The 25,370-nt window shown below is 38.5% G+C and overlaps 1 protein-coding gene across 11 annotated transcripts; it reads right to left on the reverse strand.

Annotated features, from left to right (window-relative positions):
• Positions 1-810: 810 nt before the first annotated feature.
• STARD3NL (STARD3 N-terminal like) lies at positions 811-24,501 on the reverse strand. Of its 11 annotated transcripts, none has more exons than XM_056483174.1 (9): positions 24,412-24,490; positions 23,688-23,898; positions 11,210-11,506; positions 8,378-8,455; positions 6,472-6,549; positions 4,679-4,732; positions 4,469-4,586; positions 2,891-2,989; positions 811-880 (listed from the first exon to the last, which is right to left on the reverse strand). In XM_056483174.1, exons 3-9 carry the CDS (start codon positions 11,432-11,434, stop codon positions 828-830), a joined length of 705 nt encoding a protein of 234 aa, XP_056339149.1. In that variant the 5' UTR covers positions 11,435-11,506; positions 23,688-23,898; positions 24,412-24,490; the 3' UTR covers positions 811-827. The 11 variants fall into 11 exon arrangements, with proteins under 11 accessions (XP_056339149.1, XP_056339148.1, XP_056339147.1 ...); XM_056483173.1 differs by having other exon boundaries at positions 23,688-23,920; positions 24,412-24,480; XM_056483172.1 differs by lacking the exon at positions 23,688-23,898 and having other exon boundaries at positions 24,412-24,501.
• Between the last annotated feature and the right edge of the window lie 869 nt (positions 24,502-25,370).

Here is a 25,370-nt window from a genome sequence, read left to right on the forward strand (position 1 = left end):
ATTCCCTTTACTTTCTAACAAATAAATTCTCCTGTCAGCAGCTCTGCCAGCAAGTCGGCCACAGACTCTGTTGTCAGTTTCCAAACCAACTTCCTGCAGAGATTTTCTTTCTGCAACAGATCACACAAGTCAGGATTAATGAAGATTAGAGTAAAGTAAACAAATATTGTAAACAGGAATGCTGAAAAGGTCATCCACTCTTGCAGGCGAGCACTAGAAGGCTTCAAATCAGATGTTTCAGCTTCTCAATAACATTTAATACCTCCCCTAGCTTAAGCTTTGCTGTGAGTGGTGAAGTGAAAGCACGGGGCATGATAATTCCAGAAGTAATTTCCAAAATAAGGAATTAATCTCATATTTAAACAAAGCACACTACAAAAAATTTAAGATGAGGCTGCTCCAGGGTAACCCATTTGTAGTATTAAACAGACTGTGGAGGGGAAATACTTAAGCAGGTTTGCCTATGAAGTCTTCAGGCATACTTGTCCTAGATTTAAACCAAAGAAAACCTGTTCCTAACATTCTTGTGCTTTCATCTCCAAATAAGTATATCTCTTCGCTGCCAAAAAAGGAGCTTTTACACATCTGTTCCACCACTGTCCTTTCCAGGAGTGCCAAAAAATAAATGCAGAGGAGCCCAACTGCAAGCTCTCGAGAGCTTGGCAGGATTTCCTTCTTTAGGGCTGCTATGAGACTGAGTTCAAAAATTATGAATTGTTTAGAGTTAACACACTATTTAATTTTTTTTGGAAAGGAACTAGAAAGAAAAAACATCTTTGGAATATTCAGGTTCTATGCAAAGGAACTTACCTGGTTTTTCTTATTTGCTATACAATCGGTTTTTCACTGTCTTGTTTTTCTTCAGAGTCTTCATCAGAACCTGAAAAAGAAGACAGGAATGCTGTAGATGAGAGAGGAGTTAAAAGACACAAAAGTGTTAAGCTTTCTTTTTTTTTGACAAATTAGTCTGAATGTGTTTAATTTCTTGGAATAGCATATCTGCCACATTTTGAACATCAAATTGTACAGAAACTGAATAAATTTACTCTTTCCAGGCTGATTTTCCACTTGCTACCTCCAGATTAGACTTGGTTACCAAGTAACCAATGTCAAAGATGAAGCATCACCTCATATAAAGAAGCGGCTCCACAGTATGTCCTCAGAAAGGTGTAGCTTCAAGAAAGACAAAAAGAGACAAATATGCTGAAAATTCCAACTAAGCTCATTTTAAATGTCACCTCCTAAAAGCAAAGATTTTTTTTAAGAAATGTTACCATATCAGCAGAGTGGTTTATTCCCTGCTGCATGATCACAGGGGATAGTTTATCTCTAAATACTTGTAAAATCAATATGTATGGCAAAATGACCAAAAATTGCTCTTAGAACAATCCATAGCTTGTCTTCTCAGAAAGAAATGCAGATTTTTGAAGAAAAATTTTAATTATGAGCTATTTTTACTCTACATTTTCCAGCAGTTTCCAGTTGTGACTACCAGAGTGTGTTAGCTCAAATATATTAATCTGTCTATTTCTTTTGTATCTCACACTCATAAAGGGTGCTTAAAATGTACTTGGCAGTCATGGCAGACCTGGAGAAAAGCACCTGAGCTGTTACTGAATCCCACTGGGCAAGCTGAAAGGAATGGCACACCTTTAGTCGACATATGCATCCGCAACACCTCACTGCACAAGAAACACCAACCCAGTCACAATGTCTAGAAAAGCATGTTAGCTCCAGTTACCCTTCCTCTCGCACTCTGTATTCAGTTGCTAAAAAAACCCCACAAAACCCAGGTTGAACAGCTGATTCCAGTACAACACTTCCATTATTCCTCAAATAGACCCACAGTTTTAGCTAAAATCAATTTTCACCTTGAATCATTGGTTATACTCGACACTAATGCTCTGTGACCCCTAGACAGAGCTCGAAGTCATTCACTAAGCCAAGATGCTCAGCAAAGAGAAACCAGATAGACATTAAAATTAAAAATATCACTAACATGTATAATTCTATAATGCAAGATAGACAAACTTATCTGTAGCAATTAGCAGATATTATTTTAATTATACTGCACCATATAGCACAGCTTTGCAGAGGAGGTTTACATTTTAGGGGAAAAAGACAGATACAGGATTTGAGGGTTCCCACTGCATTCTCAGGTAACTCGAATTTATTAGATCCATTATGAAATTACTTATTTCCTTGAAATGCTTGAGACGCATTCTTGAATCTTGCAGTATTTACATTTATTTTTTATTTAATCGACTCATATCTCAAGCAGACAAAGCACATGATATGCAGAGTTAAGATGTACTTAACACTACTCACTGACTTGATTTACCCAGACAGGTGAGCCTTTTTAGAGAGAGAAGGCTTTTTCGTTTTGTTATGAGAAAAGAAAAGCAGCTCTGATAAAAATTTTTGTTTGCCTTATAGCAGTTTCAGGTTTGCTGTCTATCCTAAGACACTACAAAGCTCCAAGTTTAGGCTGGATTAAACAGTGCATTGCTGCATAAATGCTATTGCTGGCAGATAAGAGATCACAGAGACACAGAACACCTCAAGCTGGAAGGGACCTGAAAGGATCACTGATGGCAGAAGCAAACCATACTGCCTCCTTTCAGTTGTGGCGCCATTTTCTTTCAGATTTACCTCTCTTTTTAGTCAGAACATGACTTCAAATACACCAATCACATGTATTGTAATTCATTTGGTAGGTAGTAACGAAACTGAGTTACTGAACAAACAAGAATCTTGCATTTTAGGATGATAAATACAGTTTTCATTTAAAAACAAAAATATCTTTTTTCCCTTCCCCTCTTGAAGGGCATGAAATATGCAGGAGTGTAAAGTGAATATGAAAAATCTTTCACTAAGCAAATGTAACTACCTGCTACAGACTCAGGAGGAGAATAGAACTGCCCATCAGAGAGGACTCCTGGGTGAAGAAGAGTTGCTCGTTCTGAAGCATCCTGTGCTATCAAAAATCCTAAAAGAAAAAAAAACCCAGAAAATAATTCCTCAATCTTAACACATAAAATCTTAAAGATCAAATACTGATGAAGAATCTTGAAGACTGATGTACTACATTAGCATTCCTAACCAGTTATTTCTTTAAATAAATATCATTTTAAAAGCATCAACAATTAATTTAACACTTATGTCTTCTATTTAAATGCTGGCAGATAAGGTGACACACACTAGCAAAACAGAGATTTTGAACACAAGAATTAAGGACTCTTTCCTTCTACTATGTGCAATTACATTATTAGGTTGCCATATGTAAATTCATCAATACTCAATGGCTAACTAAAACTTCTGAAATGTATTTTTAATGATCAGTGACATTGCATGCATAACCAAATAAAATATTTTCTCTCTTTGCCACTGTGACCCTTCACTAACAGCTTGTTTTCACTGACCTGTCTCAACATACTCAGTTTCTGCAACCTTCATGAACTACTTACATGTGTATGTATGGAATATTTTGTCTACGAATATTTAATATGAAAAGATGCAGAAGTCTCTGAACTGGTTTCATTTCTTCTCTATTTAAATAACACTGTGATGCAGCTGTATTTCCTCATCGCCTCATAAGATAAAAATGTTACTCTAAGTTTCTTTTCCTTCAGGCAAACCCCACTGTTCTCATTTAACCAACTTCTTTCTCAGACCAGTGAAAAAGAGGAAAAGGATCAAAGTAGAAAGACTGCATTTAGAGCACACGAAAATGGAGGCATCCATGCCTGTGTAAAGCTTTTTTATTTACCTAACAGATAACCATGTCTTTCCAACAGAGTTTCAGACTATATTTCAGGTAGTAATGCCTAAATAACAGGATGGCTGTATAATTACTCTCCTAATGTTGAAACTCACAAGCATCTGTAAGTTTTCTTTCCCTCATCACTCAAGCAGTATTCTCTTCCCACTGAAACATTGGATTTCCTCCGTTTAGTTGAATATATTGAATGTCAGATGACCTGGTGCCTCATCTCAAAGGTTGAAATTCATACTTGTTCTGGTCTCATTCTGCCTGTGCATTACTCTCCACAACACTTCTTTGCTTTTCCCTTTCCACCTCAAAAGAAGAGTTAGTGACATTGAATTAGTTAGTATGTCTACTCTTCCTAAAAGAGGAGCCAGACCCTTTATGCATTATCCAAAAAATAACGTTTTACAAGCCCAAGTCAGTTAAATTTTCATATCTCAAGCATACAAAATTAAATACATTCCCAACTGCTTGAAAAATTGCTGATCTGACCCTTCTAACTTTCAACTTTGCCTCCCTAAATTAATTAAAACCTCACTTCTTTGAAAGCATATGTTCCTTTCCCAAGAGGAAAAGATCATGCCATTTGATTTAATTTTTTCTACAGCTCTTCAGATTTTGAGAAGCGGAAAGAAGTATTCTTCTGCCAGTTAATATGAGATCAAATGTTGCCAACTGCAGGAAATATCACAAGCTTACTATTTTCTTCTTCAGCTTCTTGTGGTAACACTTTAAAGTCCAAGAACCAAGTTTCAATCCAGGCAAGTATGAAGGATATGATGGGCAGCACATAGCCAAAAGCACCCTGTGAGAACAGCTAGAAAGAAAGAAAAACATTACAAAAATTACTCTGAAGAATCTTGTTTTTAAGAAAACAAAGTAAAACAAACATTTGATTAGAATATATACCTGTGAAATAATTACTTTTGCTAATAAAAAGGCACTGGTCACTGCTGTTGTAAACTGAAAGAGACAGAATAAACTAATAAATGGATTTAGTTTTTTATTTCTGCCATTATCTATGAGTTGCAACTTTAAATATTTACTGACAACCGCAATATCACATAGATTAATAAAATGTAACAAACATGATACAATTAACTTAAAGTGTTATTAAAAAAACCTTATAAGAGAGAACTTTTAATACAAACGTCTCCAAACATTGATTTCCACATAGCATTTGTGTAGAATCTAAACTGCCTGAGTTATGTAAATTGTTAAACTGCCTGAGTTACATAAATTGTGATCACACTATATAATGAAGATAGTGTACTTTATCCATCAAGTCCCTTAAAAAACCACCTATTTATGTATTTGGGAAAAAAAGAAAACAGCAATCGTTCTAAATGCTTTTCACTACTGTCCAAGTCAAAATATCCATTTCAAACAAAACATCTTTGTGTGAGTAAATTGGAATAAATATTTTAATTAATTAAGTGGTATTTTAAAAAATTTATTTTTTTGAAGATTTGATACTCCCTGATATATTTTTAAAATTGGCATGCTGGGTAAAATATCTAAACCTCCCACCTCAAAAAAAAAATCAATGAACAAGTATTGTTCCCATAAGCAAGGCCTCTATACCTTCTACTGCATTTGGATCCAGCAATTCTTTAAAAAACAACAGAACCAACTTCTGTCAAGCACAGGTAGGATGATAAGATTCCAGGCTTTGGCAAAATCTTCACTGAAGCATTATATATCTAATTACTCATTACCATGATGGGTTCACTCTCACCATTTCACAAAGGCATCAAGTTGGTGGGTTAAGAAATACTCTAAAGCTACACAACTAAGAGCAAGAACTTTTAAGACGCATGCATTTAAATATAAGCACAATTAGAGCAGTGGCTACTATTATGTATGTGTTTGTGCCATGCTAGTAGCACAATCTATAAAAATCATGGCACATAGTCTCAGAGTACTTAGCAAACTGCATGCTACTCACTTGAAGAAAGTTAGACATGAACATGTTCTACATGCACCTACCACAGCGTAAAGGAAAAAAAAAAAGGTCTGATTTACAAAGCACTAAGACAGCAATAGACCTGTTGTATTACAACCTCCAGTATTGACTGGTAGAAGCATGAATTTTTCACCAAATTTTGCATTCTTTGTCATCCACACTACACAGTTGCAATAAAGATACTGGTTCCAATCCACTTCAATCCAAATGTGGATGCCTACGGTTCTTGAGAACTTCCTTTTAAAGAAGGGATACATATTTAACCTGTAATATTGGAGTATGAAGTAATACAACTGCTAGTGTTCAATGGGTCACACCTAAAACTTTTTAAAGTAAGAATGTGTGACTCAATGGACACCTGGATCTCTGGCACAATAATGCCAATTCTTGTTTTTGAAGAAGGTCCACTATTACAAATGCAAAAATATTTCCAACATAAATTAACAAGTCTCAGAGGTAACAAGCAGTTATGACTAGTCATCCATACTGAATTAAAAATAAATCTTCCATTTGCATTAACATGATACCTAATAAGAACCACCCCCACTGCGCAAATAAATTCTTGCCTTTAGGCTGAAAATCTTCCAGAAAACAAGTTTTTAATTTGTTACTGTACAACAAATTTTTAGATATACACCATCAAGACAATTCTTAACATACAAGCATTAAGAGGCATTTAAATTTTGTCTGCTTGATCCATTCAGGAAAAACTCCATTATGCTTGGCTACTACTCACAGCTATTGCCCACCAATGGCGTAGTCTGCACATTGCATATGCAAGTATTAACACCTTAAACCGAAAGACTGCCAGTAGCTATAGAGAGAGGAAAAAATACTAGTTGGTTAATTCAGAACACAGAAGAACCACAATATTCTTAGCTCACTGAAAATACTAACTACTTATAAACTTAAAACAGGACAGTCTAAGTCCTCCTACCAAGAAACAAATTTGAATGTGCCCTTATAAAACAGAAATAGAAGGTAATTTCCCATTTGTAAAGCAAATGGCAACATCCACATGCCTACACAGTCTCAAATATGCAAGCATGTGCCATTCCACAAATAAGTTAGAAACATAAGAAACATAAGAAAGCTATGCAAAGTGTGTTAATGATCATTTTACCTGACTGGAATCTAAACAGTTACATCTGGTGAGGTTAATCCAGCAAATACCTTGAACATCACTGTGCATCTCAATGATCTTAGCACTGTGCTACTATACTCCTAGTATTTAGTGTAATATTAACATTGCAACAATGTTCACCACAATTATTCTTTATGTAGCTGCCAACAATAGCAAGTCATTCTGTTTGGCAGTAGAAAAAAATAAGTTATGGTATTTGTAGGCCAGAAAATTAAATCAGTAGCAGACAGATGAGATCTCTGAATCAGGGACCCCAAGCTTCAACTTCCCTGTTTATTTTTTGATAGTAGGTTGTCTCCAACTTGTTTTAAAAGATGTGTTCAGAATCGAAAAAGTGTGAAACCAATGCTTAAAAATGAAGAGAAATCAAAGACAGCTATGGGCAGAGGTATGATAAATCTATTTAATCTTATGCAAATGTATAGTAGAAACAGAGGAAATCCTATAAAAACCCACAAAAAATTTTGCAAAATTTAAAGCTGTAGTCCTTTCTCAGAGAATACATGTCTAGTATTTTGCATTACATGTTCTTTATCCTCGTTTCACCTACAGGATAAAGCAATTTCCAGAGCATCAACATTTACAGATAACATTTTTTGCCTTGTGCAGTATGGTATATCATGGAGAACCTGCTAGCAAAACAATGAGAAAGGGAGAAGGAGCACAGCTTGCTAGCTTATAAATGTTTGAATCCAGTACGTAAGTTAATTTGACACAGCAGATGTCCAATGCAGAAGTAAGGATGGGTTTTCATACCAGTTTCAAAGAGAGATTCTGGATATGGTCATCAGTATAGAATGACTGATACCAAACCAAGTCACCTCTGCTAGGCAAACAAGATCTGGTAGAATTAACAATCATGCCTTTAGAAGAAATGTAAAGAAACAGCTTTTACTTGGGATGTGCAATGCAAAATGCATTGCAATTACAGAGCTACAGCTTTGCTTAAAGAAAGAAATTTCCTAATGCAATAGATTTCCTCTTATGTGCCTAAGGTACTTAAACATAGTAAAGGAGAATCATACTCCAAGTCAGCTCTTTTTACTGTTTGAGTTATAAAACAGAGAACTCTGAAAAACCTGCCCTGTGCAGGCCACCCTGGGAACAAGTCTCTCCTCATTGCAGCCACCTTATGCCCAAGGAAGGACAAAAACATTGGTTTAATCAAAATTATTTTAGAGTTGAAGAGCTATGTATCTTGTCCTCTTAATGAATTACCTTAAATCACATCAAAGTTTTGAGTTGGTTTTCTATCGGTTTTTCCATGCACCCCAAAGCTAAGGATGCAAATCAATTGATCCTAAGTATTTCCATCCATGAGCCTCCTGCCAGAGCAGGACTGGGCAACCCTTAGATGGGTGAAACTTGGCTCTTCTGGTTTAAATTATCAAGAAAAGATCAACCCTTTCAAAAGACTCAAACTAGGAAACATCTGTGGAATGAGGACTGGGAAAACTATACTCTTGATGTTCCTTTTTCTTTTTTTAAGAACACTTACAAATATATCAAAATATGAAGAAGAGTAGTCATAATGTAGGACTTCTTTCTCTAAGGTAGTCTCAATGCCTCCTTTTACCTACAAAGGAACAACAACACACACAGCTTCAAAAACAAAATACACTCAAATATGAAGAGCAAAACTAGTAATTCCCTGCTGATACACAAAAAGATCATTAAACTAAATACAGAAAAGCTGTCTGGCAAGACTGATAATGTCAAGACTACTGTTGTTCTTTGTTTTTCAAGATTGCATAAACTTTTCAAAGTGAAAACATCCAGGATTATCATCTGGCCAAGGTAATCTACATTTCAGGCTGTCTCAAAATAAAAGCAAACAAATTGAGGGAGGAATAAATTATCAAACGTTAAGATCTATTACACAAACTCACAATTTTACCTCTTAAAAGGAGGATCAAAACAGCTGATCAAAAAGCCAGCCATAACCCAGTTCTAGTTAGTCACATGTTAACAAATAAGAAATAGAACAGAAACTGAATTCATACTTCAGATCTCTTCCTTATCAGCCCTCACACAATTTTTCGGAAAGCTGAGCCAAAAGATCCACAGTAAAAAAGCAGAAGCTGCAACTATTAGACTAATCTCGCACAAATAACTAACATTCAAGTTTAATTCTTCCATTTGCTGATGAGATTCAAAATTACACCTTCCTTAGCCACTATGTTTCTTTCAGTGGAAGGATTCTACTGTTCAAACTGGCCTTGTAAGAAAATAATATAAAGTGTGTTGGCTCAGAGAATGAGAGAAGTATCTATCTTAGCTGAAAATGAAAAACCCCAGTGTCCATTTCCTATTGTTTTTGATATGAACTTCCTTATTTAAGCACTGCATGAAATAGTTACATAAAGCAACACCAACAGAAGGCTTTAATACTGAATTTGACTACTGTCATCTTCGTAAGGAAAGGTGCTACCAAAGCATGCCAACAACATATGCTCACTATCTCAAAGCAATGCAGTCTACACACTTCCACACTTTTCCACCTATAGTGCTGGATAGTGTTTCCCGAGACTAGTCCCTCAACTCTGAATTTCTTCTATTCCTTCTCCTCTCCCTCTCCTCTATGGCTACCTAACAAACCACTTACTAAATACGGTTTTCCCTTGGTTGCTCTACTGCATCAAGTGTGATTATTTGTTTCCAGCATAAATAAGGACGATCAACTTTCCCCCTAGCAGGCTGTTAATCACTGTGCAGCTGTGTGAGCACCACCATGTTAACGTAAGGATAAACACAGAATCATGGAAGACTTGATTTTTGCTCAAAATGCCATGGAGCTACTCCCTGAAACATTTAACAATAAACAGCACTGCACTTAAGGAAACTGGATAATAGCAACAAAGTGAAAACAATGTTTACAGGAACTCTCATAGCAATTCTGACTCATTACCAATAACATACAGTCCTAACACAATGCTATTTTACTTCCCAGCAAACAAAGCAATTAAAAGAAAAACAGAACAAAAAATCTAAGCAGATGTCAGATCCCAGACAGCAAATTTTAGCTTCTAATATCATTTCTAATTTTCTAATGACAAAAACCTGGCTTTTACTCTTGCTGACATGTGGCAGTACAGGTCACCAGTTCACAATATGTTGTCCTGAAAATACAGCATTTTACAAAGAAAACTGTGGTCTTGAAGTCCGTTGATGCTGTAGCATTCGTAATGAAACATCATGAGTTGGTAGCATTTTCTATTCAGAGTCTTTGATGTTCTGAGAGCTCTAATGTGAGAATCTGTACTCTGAAACCTCAACAAGAGATATAAACCCACTCTGTTCCTCTAAGTCTACAAGCTGTTGAAAAACTGGCCTAAAAATACAGAACTGAACCAGAACACTATGCTACAACATTTTTCCACCTAGAGAGAACACAGAAAGTGTAGTCCCATAATTTCATCATTCAGGCAAGCAAAATCTGCTTTCTCAAATTAAATCAGAATGAGTATTCTTTACTGTATCAATGAACTATTGAAAAGTCGGCTCCTGAAGCTTCATAACGTAAATTAATAACCAAGGCTATTTATCTAATAAAGAAATGCTGATAAAAAATATTTACTCAAGATCTTTCTTTCTAGAAAAGGGATTCTTCCCTAGTGTGTCCTTTCTTAAATGCAAACTAGATTATAGCTTAAAACCCAGCTCAAGAACTAGGATGCTAGCTATTATGTTGCCTTCTGGAAATTTTAGGAGAGCAGCCTCATTTTCCAGATAACAAATGCTGGAGTAAAAAGGTGGCAACTTTGGGAGTTTATGTTGTTTAAATACTCCCCGCCATCCATAATGTATAACGCAGCACGTTTACATCAAAGAAAATATATCACAACAAAATAAAAATTATGGCCATTAGAAGTCCTTTCAGGGACTAAGACCTCAGTGAAATATCATTGACTTAAAAGTTACTCAGACTGCAGAGTCTCAAATCCTGTTAAAATTCACACTTCTTGCCAGATTCAAAGACATACAGTAACATTTTTGCTTATTTGATGCCTGAAGACTACACTGGATTTCCAAAGTTTTTGGGTTTTTTTCAGCATGGTTCACAGACTACAGGAATGTCTAAAGGTTTCATAATAAGAAGATAAACACATATCCTAATGAAGAAAAGTAGATGCAGTTGAGTAGTACTGTGTTCATGGAAGCTTAAAGTAAGAAGCTGTTTAAACTTATATGGATACATATAATTTTGGATAGAAAGAAGCAACTTATTAACCATCTCTGAAGTTAACAAACTTAATATATTAATAAAAAATAAAATATATTAACAAAGTTAATATGACGTCTAAGGGTAGGTACTGGAAAGACAACTCACATTTAATTCTATTATCCACAGTAAGGTTATGAATAAGAGATCGAATGTAACAAACAAACAGAAAGTCCTTCTGACATCTGATATGCCTTTCTTCTCCCTGCCTTCATATGACTCAATCCTTGCGATCAGCTGCGTTGGGTTGATGGAGTGGACATCCCGCAAGGAGGAACAAGATTCCACACTGCTACTGTGAGCATTTTCTGCATCAGCTGGGACCCGATTCATCCTGTGTTTGCTTAGAGTAGTCTTCTTCCAGTTTCACCATCACTAGAAGGTTGATCCATACAGGAAGAATTACTAAACAAACAAACAAAACCAAACCACATTAGTCACCAAACCCCCATAATTCCAAGAGATATTTTCATCTTACAATGTCAGTTCTCTTTTTGCTAAACTGATGACTAAGAGAATTAGGCAAGTAGGCCCTAGGAATTGTTTATAACACAGTATCAAATTCCTCTTCCTCTCTCAGAGGATTTGTGAAGCAAGAGAATTAATGTTCAATTAGGCCATTTGAAATAAGGAAGCACAGTCCAGATTTAGAAGGATCATTTCTCCATGCTGTTAGAGTGAGATCATTGAATAGAATTAATTAAAAGTATGGTGCTGTGCATCCTTTAAGGTTTTCAATACTGATTTAAATGCTTTCAATAAATAGGAGGACAACTTAAAGGAAGTTCCACATACAGTTCCTGAAAAATGGCAGTATTTGCTAATAGCACATCCAAGAGCTGACACAAAAGATTAAAAGTCTATTAAAACCCCTGAATAGTGTAGTAATCATTCTATAAAGCATACACATTGCTATTTGCTCTGCAAATTTAGCTGCTATAACAACTTAAATTGCCAGTTTCTCCATGAAAAAAGTGTATGTAACTAGTGGTTAAAGGTAATACAATTACCCTAAATCTATTCTGATTACAAGGCTTTTAAAAGAATTTTTAGGTTGAGTTTTGTTGGGGGTTGTTTTTTTCCCTTTTTTCTCTGTGGAACTTTTCCCATTGTAATGCTAAGAAACTTGTTGGCTACACCCTAGCACGGATGGCTACTGACGGGGGAGGGGGACAGGTAAAGGAGGTGGGGGATAGCTGCACTCTCTCTCTGCTCTCTCTCGCTCGTTTAGTTCAGAAAAAGACGGTCGGTGGAAAACCTTGCCCTGACACACGACGCCGGGAGCTGCTTTCCTCGGCTGTGAGATCCCGCAACCACCCTGCTCACACGCCCTCCCACCTCCACCTCCACGCATCCTGTTAGAGCACCGACATTGCACCAAGATCCATAAGCGATGTCTCTCCTCCACCCTTCCCATTCGGGACACAGATGCCATCCCCGCCAGCCCCCCTCCAGCCACGCGGGATCACCGCACCTCCCCCTGCTCACCGGGAGCTGGCCGGCGCTGCCTGCCACCTAGGACGGTAACTGCCCCATAAGGAAAAGGCATCCACAGCCGAAAGAGCCGTTACTGGGTTCCTGTTCTGTTGTTAATTTCCTAGTTGTTGATGTTTTGTTTCCTTGTTATATATACATACATACACACACACATATATATACACACACCAGTAAAAACTCCATATCTTTGCCTAAAAATCTCCATCTCAGGGAGAGGCTCCTGCCTTTCTTGGCAAATATTTCAAACCAAGACAAATTTCCTATAAAACTGGAGCAGTTTGATGCATGATTCACGCAAATCCTCTGAGAGAACATTTGTCCAATTAAAACTTCCAGAAAGGGTGGACTCAGAAGTCACAAAAGTTTCATGGAAACACACAGAAAATTTAATTTTGTGTAAAATGCTTAGATGATTAAGCTATACATCCTGCAGTACAAACCACATCATACAAGTTTTTATAATGCTGGGAGAATAGCTTTTTGAAATTCAAGAACAAAACTTTGCCTCCTCCTGGGTGGATTGTCTTTCAGTAAATGGCAAGAGATAGAGAAATTCTTCCCACTCCTTTCAGCAGCATTTCAACTCCAAGGCCGCAAGAACAGTCAATGAAAGCCCAACAGAGGATTTGTAACACTCAGCAAACACAAGGGAGGATACAAGGACAGGGGAAGAGTAAAGGTGGTGTGGGGAGCTGCCAGAGCACACACGTCACAGCTGAGGAAGACATAGGCAGCAAGGGATGATTAATGCCTAGATCAAGTCACACAAAACAGCCTTTAGAGAATTCAAAGCACCAGGCAAGCATGGACAAGCACAATGCACCTTTAAATCTTCTGTTTCCACAGCAGCTGCCTGAAACATGGCCAGCAAAGGGCTGTAGAGGAGGGTGACATATGTAGCATGTTTAGTATGCCTTGAGCACTGCAGTGAACTTTGGGCCACCTGAACCCAAGGGCGTGAGCAGAGTCGCTGCACTCCACTGCTGTAAACAGCACTGGCTTTGTACTGAAAACCCTCATGCTAAAGTGCCTATATATGTAACAGCAGCCCATAGGAAAGTGTTTGGGATGAGATCTAAACCTCACATCAGGCCACTACCAATGGCCATACTTCAAAATAAAAAGAAATGAAAAAGACAAGTAACACCTGAACCTCCAAAAAAAATTTCATCTACATTGGCTAAAATATTTATTTTGTTTTGATGGGGCACTCAGTGCCAGTTATACAGGAAGTTGTTACTTCCAGTCTGGATTATTGCTAGATACAGCACAATATGGGAATGCAATTAGCACAGCCAGAATGAATTGTTTCAGAATGTGCTAGTTCAGCATCCATTTGCCTTGTGGGGCCCTCTGCAAAGAGAAAAGTATGGTCTTAAAATGCACTGGCTACTAGTTTGTTGTCAAGCATGACTCAAAACATTTCAGCTTATAAAAGATTCAGCTTATAAATTCCATGGATTCTGAAATCCTTGCTACTGACAGACTGTTTTATGCCTCAAAGCCCTCTAGACAGAGGATACTCACAGTAAGGGAATTTGTCCCTGGTCTTGTTCTGCCTGCTCATCCATTAGATCCACGTTTGGACACATGGCACAGCCTCTATCATCACTCTAAGCATCAAAATGTTGTGATTCTTTAAATGGACACAGCTTGGCAGTGTTGGAATTCAAAACGTAAGGAATTCTCAGAACTTTGGGCCTGTAAGCCAAAGTTTAAACTTAAACACAGTTAAGTAGAGATAGGTTTAGCTTTACAGTGTAAGAAAAAAATAAAGATAACAAGAAGTTTTAGAGTGCAGCAATCTAAGTTTATGTGTCCGAACAGGATTGGCTAAGAAAGGTCATACTGCAATTAGACACAATTTCTTAGTATTGGTTTTATAATGTAAATACCTTTGTTGGTAGTGTTTTATTGGTTAATAAATCATTAAAAGACCTTGTAACCATAAGTCTTGTGACTTCTGAGCCATTCTGTGAACATCTGTAAGACAAACTTACCCTTTCTGCCTATGTAGAAGAAAACTAAACCACACTTTCTAAAGCAACTCAGAAGTCCTGTCTCTGCTTCATTCAGGAAAAGGAAAAAATCCCCACAAGATGTAATGTGGGAGCAATAAACCTGCACTTAAAAGATGTGACGTGAGAGCAATGAACTCTCACCAAAAAACATGGCAGCATTCTGCACCGATTGCAACAGATGTACAAACTGATTAATCACGTGCTAAAGATTCTTTGCCATAGTTTCTTTCATTAAATAAAAGTTCCTTTGTACCTGAATGACATATTCAGTCATTTCATTCCACCGACATTCTCAGATGGTTTCAGGTGGGTGCACAAAAAAAGTCTTAAATCCTTCTTGGCAGCTGTCTTACAGGCATGTGGGGACTATTAAAAAGCAGCACTTCCCTTTCGGTGTTGGATGGTCTGGTCTGACTTGACCAGACACTTTCCTACCCATCTCAGCATTACCAGCAACAATATTTCTCTCCACTTGCACTTCCAAAGCACCAATCATGCCCCATCTCTCTCACCCTTTACGAGTTTGCAGGGGGAAGTGAGCTCTGATCTTCCATTGACTCCATTTCTCCAGGGGCTCTTGCTTGGAAGGACTCCAGACTTGCAGCCCCATGAGTAGCTGCCACTTCTCAGCACTCCACGTAGGCATACAAGCACAGGAATGCTTTTCACGCATCTCTGGGCAAGAAACTAAGTGGTGGAACAAGTTTAGGAAGGCAGAAAAGGGGTGTTTGCCATTGAGATGTGTCACACTTTTGAAAATACCACACAATTCTTTTGCATGTAACTGTTACTGATCTTTATTCTTGCTCTTCAGGAAGCAAGAACTGCTTGGCCTGAATTTATGCTGCCACATAACTTGAATTTTTGCATCCGAAGTGATAGATGACATGATTATTGTTCTTTCTGAAACCAAAATAATTTAGAATCTGGGAAAAAAAAAAAAATCAGGTGTGAGAATGTTTGGGGTTTGCATTTTTGAAAGCCAAAATGAAAATTCAGTCAGGAAAAAATTCCTTATCAAGTAAAGAGAGAAATCACATTCTTACAACTTTTGAGAGTTTTTTTCCTAGAAAGACTCTTAGTGCATCAGTCAGTTATCAACTTTCCTGTTTCTGGTAAAGGTTATTATTTTAGATAATTTTCAGGGTGTTTTTACAATATCAGTAAAATATTTTCAAGACTGCTGTATCATCTGTGCTATGATCCAGTGTCTGCCTCTGATTTGAAGGAGACTGGGTTCCACTAGCACCACTCCTATTGGCTCCAGGCAGTTCCATTGTTTGGGCTATTCTATATGGCAGGGTTCAGGAAGGATGTGTGGTCAAAACAAACACATCCTGTGAAGAAGTGATGTTTAGAGACCAGCATGTTTATTTTCTGCAGAGCCTGGGTGCAGGACACTCACTGGGAGAGTCAGCCCATAATTCAGAATATTCCAAGAAACTCTATGGGCAAACTTGCCTGGAGAGGTGGAGTTCATAGCAACTGTGTTGGATACAAACCGCGCCATTAACTCCTTGCCTCAAGAGACAAGAATCTGTTTACCCCACACAGTCCCAATAGCAGATGGCTCTCTACATGATGTAGGGGATTTGCAATGTTCTGTAGCTCTCTGACTTTTCTTTGCCAGAGTTCAAGTGATGTTTTTTCAAGCTATAGTGAGGATTGCATTAACCTGCTCCTGGCTACATCTGTACATCATGATAATGCTTATGAACATCTGTTCTGAAAGAGTCAGAAAAATAAAATCCTGCTTCCAGTATACCTCTTGAGTTATATGTTTCTGAAAGTGTTTTCAAAGCTTAAAAAATCCCTGGCATTTCAGGCAAATAACAGTCTTATTGTTATTTGACTCATCATTAGTGCAGAATAGAATAGAGTATTCCGTTGAAAGGGACAGCAGTCACCTTATCCAACAGCCTGACCACTTCAGGGCTGAACAAAAGTTTAAGTATGGCATTAGGGGTAAAGCCCAAATGCCTCTTAAATACTGACAGACTTGGGGCATCAACTCCTTTTCAAAGAAAACTCTTCCATGATTTGATAACACTCTTGGTAAAGAAATGTTCCCTCATGTCAAGTCTGACCCCGCTCTGATGGATGCAGCTTTCAGCCATTCCCACATGCCCTGGTACTGGGTACTACTGAGATCAGCAACTTCCCTCTCCACCACCTCAGGGAGCTCCAAAGAACAGTGTGGTCACCCCTCAGCCTCCTTCTCTCCAAACTAGATGAACCCTGTGTCTTCACCGGCTTCTCACAGGGCATTACTTCTAGCTCTTCAACCAGCTTCAGTGCCCTCTACTTGCACACATTTAAGGGCCTTTACATACCTTTTAAATTTTGGGGCCTAGAAGTGTACAGAGTACTCAAAATGAAGCTGCAGCAGCACTAAAGAGAGTGGGATGATCACTCGTTTTGACCAGCTGGTTGTGCTGTATTTGAAGGCTTGCCACTGCTGACTTTGATCCTGCTGTCAGCCAGCATGCCCAGACCCATTTTTGTGGTGTTACTCCCCAACCACTCCTGTTGAAATTTGTACTCGTGGAAGGTACTGTACTATCCCAGGTGCAGAGTCGGGCATTTGTTCTTGTTCAGTTTCATGCTCTTGTCCCTTGAGAATATGTCAACAGCACCTTCCACTTTAGCACTATCAGCAAACTTGCTAATAGTGCATTTGACTCCTACCTCCACATCACTGATAAAAACGTTGAGCAGAACTGGCCTCGGGATTGAGCCCTGAGGAACACCACTGGTGACTGGTCTCCAGCCAGGTATAGCCCCATTCTCTACAACCCTTTGAGCCCTGTCCTTTAGCCAGTTCTCTCAGCACACCATCTACCTGCTCACTTCACAGTCAGATTTGTCCAGAAGGATGCTGGGAAGTACAGTATCAAACATCTTAATAAAATCCAGGAAAACTATTACGCAGGTGAAATGACAGAATCTACAAGCTTATTGAAGTGTCAAAACATTTAAGAGGGAAATAAAACTTCTGAAATAAGAATCCACATTAGTATATTTGTGACTTACCTTCTTCTGCTTCCCCCTGATTTCAAAAGATGAAAGATTTTAATGGAGGGGTATTTTTTTTTGTTTTCTTCATAACTGCATATATTCACTCAACTACCACTAAAACATTTAGTTAAGTTTTCTGTGCTGACCTATTCAAAGTTATAGACAACAGCAGCATATTTTTCCTGGAAAGAAAGTCCCTGAAGCTTGTACCTATTTAAATTAAAGGTGTGTTTTGCCTTTTTTATTTTTCAAACACTTAATTGTTATAGTCATAACTCAAGCTTTCAAACAGAGAATTAAATTCTCAAACTTTCTACTGAAATACAGATTTTACACTTATCAAAATTATTAACTAGTATAATAAGCAAAAAGTAAAGGAATTAAAATTATCAAGCTTAGGACTGCAGTCCTTCCCTGCCCTCAAAGTCTTTATTAGATTTTAGCAATACATGGCGAGAGCTTGCCCATGATTTCAAACCGCATTTACAATTAATGTCATTATTTTCATTCATACTGCCAGAAGCAGATGGCACACACTGCATATGTCAATTTTACACATATCTTAGAGATGCAACATCAGAATGCTACTTCTCTTTTCTATCCTTCTTCTACCCCTGTTCTTCCAGTTTATTGTCCTTGGTTTAAATTATTTTTGTTTACTATATTACTGCATCATACATGAGCAACAGCACCATGTATGATACATTTTTCTTCCCAAGGGAAAAAAAACACACAGCAGAATTTAACTGAGAACAGATAACAGACATGAGTTTTAAAAAAAATTTTAAAAAATTTAAAAAAAAAAAAAAAGCTTCCTCAAAGGCTATCAGCAAAATCTAAACCTAAATGTCACATGGAGGCAATTTGTAAAGGCAATGCAAATTTAATTTAAAACATTAGAGAAATTATATTTGCATAAAGTAACTAGGCACACAATGTAACATTATGTCACAACTGCTGTTTGAACATACTGAATACCTAGAATACTTACTGTGTCCTGACAACACTAAATATGGCCCAAAAATTCCCACCATAAACAGCTTTTCTGTGTATGTTAAAAAAAATCTGAAAATATTTCTTCTTTCCAATGAGTAAAATAGGATGATGTGGCCAATATAGTGGTCAAGATGCTCAAGTATTGTGAAAACAACAGGGTACTAGGAAAGCTGACACTGAAAGAGCAGCAATTTTTACCCATAACTAAAAACAAAAAACAAAAACAACCCCAACCCTCCCCACCAAAAAAATCACCAGCATTTCCTTGCTAAAAACGTTTCTCATAGGGAGACAAAACACACCAGTTCTTTACAGTTCTTTACCAAATGAGTTGTTTTCTGGTAAAAGGGCTGACATTGCTGCTTACGCTACCTGCTATTCTGTAGGGCCACACTACATGGCACAGATAAACTCAAAATTTCTCATAAAAACAGAGCTTAATACAGTAATTTGTATTGTAACATATTCAAATATTTAAGTTATACTTAAAAATAGTTTCAGACAATTTTACACATCTAAAGGAAAATGGTCTTGAACCATTGTTTGTTCTGTAACCATCCTGAAGCTCAACTTCATTATTAATCATAGACACAAATTGCCCTTGGACAGAATATACAGTTATCTATAAAGACTCCATATTGGAAGTCAAATAATCTGAGAGTTTCTGGTATGAAGCTGTATTAATCTGCAGGAGTATAAGCAGAATAGTCTCAGTGTGTTTTCTGATAGTACCAGCACACACCCTGATTAAGAGCCAACGCAGATAGAACTAATACCTATGAAGATGAAGTAATGCTGATTGTAAACTGGGGAGAAAAAAAAAGTCCCAAAGAGCTGGAGACTGCCTCCAAAGATTACCTGGACACAGTTTTTAGAGTTTTCCACTATAAATGAACAAAAACCCACTCTGCTGACATACCCCATCCCTCTTCTGTTTATATAACTGCAAGAACTAATTTTCCTGAAATCTGCTGGTAGCAGATAGTCAGTGATAGTCACTGCTCTTGTACCTGAAGGAGAACTTAAATCCCCTCCAAGATGAACTCATTCTGTCTCTGGCTGTAACATATAATTGCCTCAGAAGCATTTTAATGTTTCAATGAATTTAAAAACACCCACCGAAGCACTGTTCTACTCAAAACAAATGTTCCTTAGTGAACATGAATGGATATTTTAAATATCGCAAAACACCAACAAAAAACCCCAAACCTGGGCCAGACACTTTAATCAAAGTAAGACTGAAAAATTCAAACTGATGCACACCCACAAAACTCCCCAAACATAAGCAGAAGATACTGTAGAGTGCTTTGGCAATACTCCAGCTTTTCAATTAGGCAACACAGCAGGTATTACAAGTTACAAATATGTAACACATTTAAAGACTGGGAAGGTTTCCCACTGGAGCGGCAGGGCAATATTTAGCAGCACACAGGAGGGAGCTCCTTACAAAGAGTTTGGCTTTAGCTGGGTATTCAGAACTAGAGTAGATCTGCTTTACCTCGAAGTAGCAGCTCTTACTATAGGTAACTTGTCCTTGTAAAAACAAAATCAAAACAGCAAACTACCAGTTTCCTTGAGAAAAATGTTTCCCCAATCTCCTATGCTCCAATGGTGACCTAGCAAAAGTAATAGAGTAGGTGCACACATTTGTACTGAATAATATTTTTCTCAGACCATTGAAAGAAGGTGAAAAAGAGAAAGAAAAAAAAAAATACTTTTTTTTTAGGTTAGTAGAGCATCCAAGGAAACAGCAGTGTCACCTTTCTCCATCCAGAGAGTGAGACTCATAGATTCAGAAAGTCAAATCAAAGTGCTCCAACCTTGGAGTAGTTTTCCGTGCAGTGGAAGAATCCCTGTTACTGAGCCATTTCCTGCAAAACACTATTGTCCTTTTCCAAACACTTCATTTCTTATTCGATAAGAATTGAGAAAAATGGCAGAGTAAACAGCTTGTAAATTTGGCATCAACATTGTCCTTCCTTCCTTTCATCTCCATCGTCACTTCCCCTCATATCCCAGACTTTTACTTTTAAAATGAGCTCAAACCAGAATGAATGGCCCATACAGGGATCAAACCTGTGCCCTAGCATTATTAGAACCATGCTCTAAACAACTGAGCTAACATGCAATTATATTCTATTTTAATACTAAAAACTAACAAAAAGGACGCACAATAACATGTTCCAAAGGTCTGCCTCCGATCCCAGCTGCACTCAACATACTTTAGCATTGCAAACTACAAAACCGAATTCTGTGCATATTATCACTGTTAGGTCCTTAGAATACAGAGAGAGAAAGTATTCCAGTTATAGAACTGACAACATATAATCCCATTTACAACCTATACATTCCAACTGATAGTACTCACTTCATAGAATCAGAGAATGCTATGGATAGGAATGGACCTTGAAGACCATCCAAGTCTTATTTAATGAATTATCAAACCAAAACTATAGCTTTCATAAAAATAGCATAACCACTTCTTTTGGTTTAACTGTTTTGGACTAATCTTGCCAAAGACCTGAAAATACATCAGGATTTTAACATTTAAAACAGTGAGCTCCCCACAGTCATATTAATACATGTATACAGTATTTTTGTATGTTTTATGTATACATGCACATCCCAGTCACAAGCAATACCTACATGCAATAAAAAATATAAAGAAAAAAAATTGCTAATGATTCTTGCAAAAGCAGGGAGGAAGAGGCAGGCGCAATGGGGAAGTGATAAAAAAATAAGAGAAAGACAGTTTAAAAACCTCCAAAGAATCTGGTACTAACTCTTCATTTCTGTTACCTTCTCTCTGAAGCTGACTTTATAGCCCACTCAACATCAGCTAACAGAAACGAATAAGCAACAAGGGCTTAATATCCATTCAGTTTCTCAGAGTTAACTGTGGGCAAAAGAAACCATTTAGATATTAAAAGCATACCTATTTTATCACATCTGCATTTCTGTAAGTGCAAAACAATTTTTTAAAGTACGAGTACAATTTTTAAAGACATCAAATACCTCACTGATTGCCTCAAACATCAAGTATGATACTGGTTTATAACACTGACTACTCCTACATGTTTGCTTGGTTTTTTTCCCAAATCAACAACAAAAATATGCCCCAAGGCTGCTAGCCAGATACTAGTTGGACAAGAAAAGCTATTCTTTTGCTAGCACAGAACTGTTGGACTCTTCCTGAAATAGCTCAGGAATTTTATGTATTAGTAAGAAACACTCAGGATTCTGTCACTCCCTCAAAAACTATTCCACAAAATGGTGCAAAAATTTATTCCAGGCAAACAATCCCTAAAAATTCTTCAGCGTTCTTAAAGAAAACAACATTTCAAGAAACTGGCATCCTTTTAGAATGGGATAAACTTTTGTAAGAATTTTTCACTCTCAACTCCTCTTTTACAGCTCTTGAAGGTGCTTCAAAAAAAGGAAGTTTCAGGTTTTACATTTCAGATCTATATTTCTTCTTAAAGGACATCGTAAGGAAACAATTACCTAGTCCAAGCAGCAAGTTCTAGCAAAGACCTACATCTGAAGCTTCAGAAGAAAATACTTCTTTTAATACACCTCCACATAATTTATCTAATTTTTCTGTCAGTGAAAGATAGAAATTAACTCCTGATGGCCGAAGTCATGCTATTTTAGGGCTTCAGCTGATAACTGAGTAGCTGAACTTAATATGAAAAACATAACATCATTAGAAGATAGTCGGTTCTAAGATTATTTTTTTCAATTTTTCATTTTTACTTCTACTCCTAGCTGAATTTAAGACAGCAAGGCAGGGAGGTAATGTACAAGTTGTCTTTTAATACAGTTGCTAACAATTCCAAATTAAGGACAGATATCTAGCACATACAGTTAAATTAGAGAAGGTTTAACAAGCAACAAATCTGTGATGCTTCAAAATGACTCATCTGAGTTGAAGGATACTGTTGCCTACTTTTGCCATGAGAAATCCCAGTCCCTGCTGTTACGAGTGTGATTTACCATTACCATGTCATCAGTACCTTCTGCAAAATCACTGGCAATATTGTGCACACTGACTTAAATCACTGAGTGAAACCCATCAGTTGTGCTTACTAGAAATTATGTTTGGCTCGGTAAAACATTTTAACAAAGATGTTATAACTGTATATTTAGCTAAGATGCTCTGACAAAGTTCAAAATGTTAAAGTCTAAATACATTCTTTCTTATGAATGAAGGCCTAGAACAATTGTGCTAAACTCACTTTCAAAAAATAATGGCTAAACACTTGAGAATTTATGAAAATTAGACCACATTTAGACCGCATCAAGACAGCCACACTCAAGCCCAAATGCACCAAAAAGAATGCCTAACCCATCTGAACTGAGTTTAGTATTTCACAAATTTCAGTGTTGTTAAAAGGCCATATATTTATTTCTCAAGACACCAATTCTATAGAAAGCAACAGTTATCCTGAAAAAGTCTAACACATGAATAACAAAAAAATACTTAAAATTATGGATTTTTGCCACAACAAGAGGATCACTGGTGCATTTTATGCAAAGCAACTGGCCCTGAATACCATGAACAATCAAACAAAACCCAAATCACTCTGAATCTGGCCTACTTAAAACTGCAAAGCTGATGAAAAACAACTGCTAAAAATAGTAGCACCACTACAGACTTATAAATAGAAATGAGCCTTCTCAAACGTTGGATTCACTAACAACGCCCCAAAACACTATGATTTCCAGCACAAAATGACAACTTTCATAGCAATTAATATTCAACACAATATATATAATATGTAGATATCATATAAACCAAGATGACAAATGCGCACGGTAAAAAGTATTGACAACGTTGTGCAAAAATACAGTGATGGTCTTATGCCTTTAAACACACTAACACGATTTAAAAACAACCAAACAACCTCTTTAAACAAGCTTAGTCTTTGTGGTGAATAATTTCCAGGTTAAAGTCGACCACTGCTGACTGTTAGCACTCCATCAATGAGTAACTTGAACTGCTTCTGGAGACCAAATGTTGCGGGTTTAATCAGCTCTCTCTGCAGATGTACCATCGTCACCCTCAACACGGATTAAAAACACTGCACTTCAGCAATTTAAATTCGGATGCTTAACGCAGGCAGTGCCTCTCCGAAGCTCCCTAAATTCAGTCCGATGCTAAAATTATCCCTCAGCACAACATTTTCCCGCGATGGAAGCCGAGTTTTCGCAGGGCCCGGCTCGCTCGCACCGTTACCAGCAGGACAAACATGTCGCCGTTATCTGCGAGGATGGATTTGCTTGGCTAGGATCGATAGGAGAGAGGAAAAGCAAACCTTCCTCCGGGCCCGCCAGCAGAAGGAGAGGTGCAGGGCATGCGGGCGAGGTGGCCCTGCCCACTGAGCATCCCCCGAGCGCCGCAGGTACCCCTTCCCGGAGCGGGATCCCCTTCCCAGAAACGGACCCCCGCCCCGCTCCGCCCGCCTCCCGGCACGTGATCGCCTTCCTCCTCCTTCCTCCTCCTTCCTCCTCTTCCTCTGCCTGCCCCCCTTCGCCCCAGCAGGGCAGCAGGCTGCATACCGAGGGGTACAAACCTACGCCCTCTCCGGAGAAAGCGGCGGCGCCGGCAGAGAAGGAAGTGGGGAAAGGGAAGGGAGGGAAGGAAAAGGAAGGGAGGGCCGGGTCGGGCCGCACCGGCGGCCCCTCCGCCCCTCTGCTAGCAACACGTCCCGCATCCCACTCGGCCTATTCCCCCCCGCGTGCCCCTCGCTCCGAGAAAGGAAACAGCGAGCTCACCGCGGTGTGCCGCTCCAGCCCTGCGGAGACTGCCCCGCTGTACCAAGCAGCGCCGCAGGCCGCGGGGACGGGCGGGGCGGGGCCGGCGGCAGGGGGCGGGCCACCCTACCCGCCCGTGATGCGAGAGCTCGGGGGATAGGAGGCGCTGGGGGCAGAGCCCCAGCGGAGGTAACGGGCGTGGCCCATAGGGTAAGGCTCTTGTCTTTGAGCATCAACACCCCGAAGTTATAGTGGAGCCGCCGGAACGAGCAGAGACGCTGGTTAACTGTCGTTCGCCCGGATTCCACTTGTGTCTTGTTATAGCACAGTCCTTATCTTTGCAGGCATTAGCACCAGAAAAACACAGAATCACAGATAATTATGAGTTGGAAAGGACCCTTCAAGGATCACTGAGCCCAACTCCCGGCCCTGCAACGAGTCACACGTGCCCAAGAGCATTGTCAAATGCTTCTTGAACTCTGTCAGCCTTGGTGCTGTGACCACTTCCCTGGAGAGCCTGTTCCAGCGCCCAAACCCCACACTCTGGATAAAGAATTTTTTTTTTATATCTAACCTAAACCTCCTCTAACACAACTTCAGGTCATTCTCTTGGGTCTTGCCACTGGTCACCACAGAGAAGGGATCTAGACATGATTACTGTCATTGTGAAAATGTAACAGAAAATCAATCAACCAGCCACTGAAGTAAACCATTCACCCAAACCTTTGGGAAGCATGGTCTCCAACCTCATTGAAGCCCACAGCTTGTCAAATGCTTACATATGGTGTAAGGTTTGTCTGGGGTTCAGTGCTGCAGACTAGATCCACCTCTTTTGACAAGAAACGGGTGTTGCAGGGAAACTGCAGAAGAAAGGTGAAAAACAACTAGGTCCAGGAAATACCAAGACAAGCATCACTTGCTCCACTCTGCTTTGCTCGGTCCACTAGAGCCCAGCATCTTCATGAATATCCCTGCAGAGT

Source organism: Oenanthe melanoleuca, chromosome 2 (genome assembly GCF_029582105.1).
Source record: "Oenanthe melanoleuca isolate GR-GAL-2019-014 chromosome 2, OMel1.0, whole genome shotgun sequence".
Taxonomy (NCBI): domain Eukaryota; kingdom Metazoa; phylum Chordata; class Aves; order Passeriformes; family Muscicapidae; genus Oenanthe; species Oenanthe melanoleuca.

Bases quoted from the DNA above. Each gene is read 5' to 3' on its own strand.
- STARD3NL (XM_056483172.1), bottom strand. From the start codon at position 11,434: ATGAATCGGGTCCCAGCTGATGCAGAAAATGCTCACAGTAGCAGTGTG. The intron at 8,456-11,209 runs GTGAGTTGTCTT...GTTCCTTTGTAG, and splicing joins TGTGGATAATAGAATTAAAT to GTAAAAGGAGGCATTGAGAC. The intron at 2,990-4,468 runs GTAAGCTTGTGA...TTTTTCTTTTAG, and splicing joins AGAAGCTGAAGAAGAAAATA to GATTTTTGATAGCACAGGAT.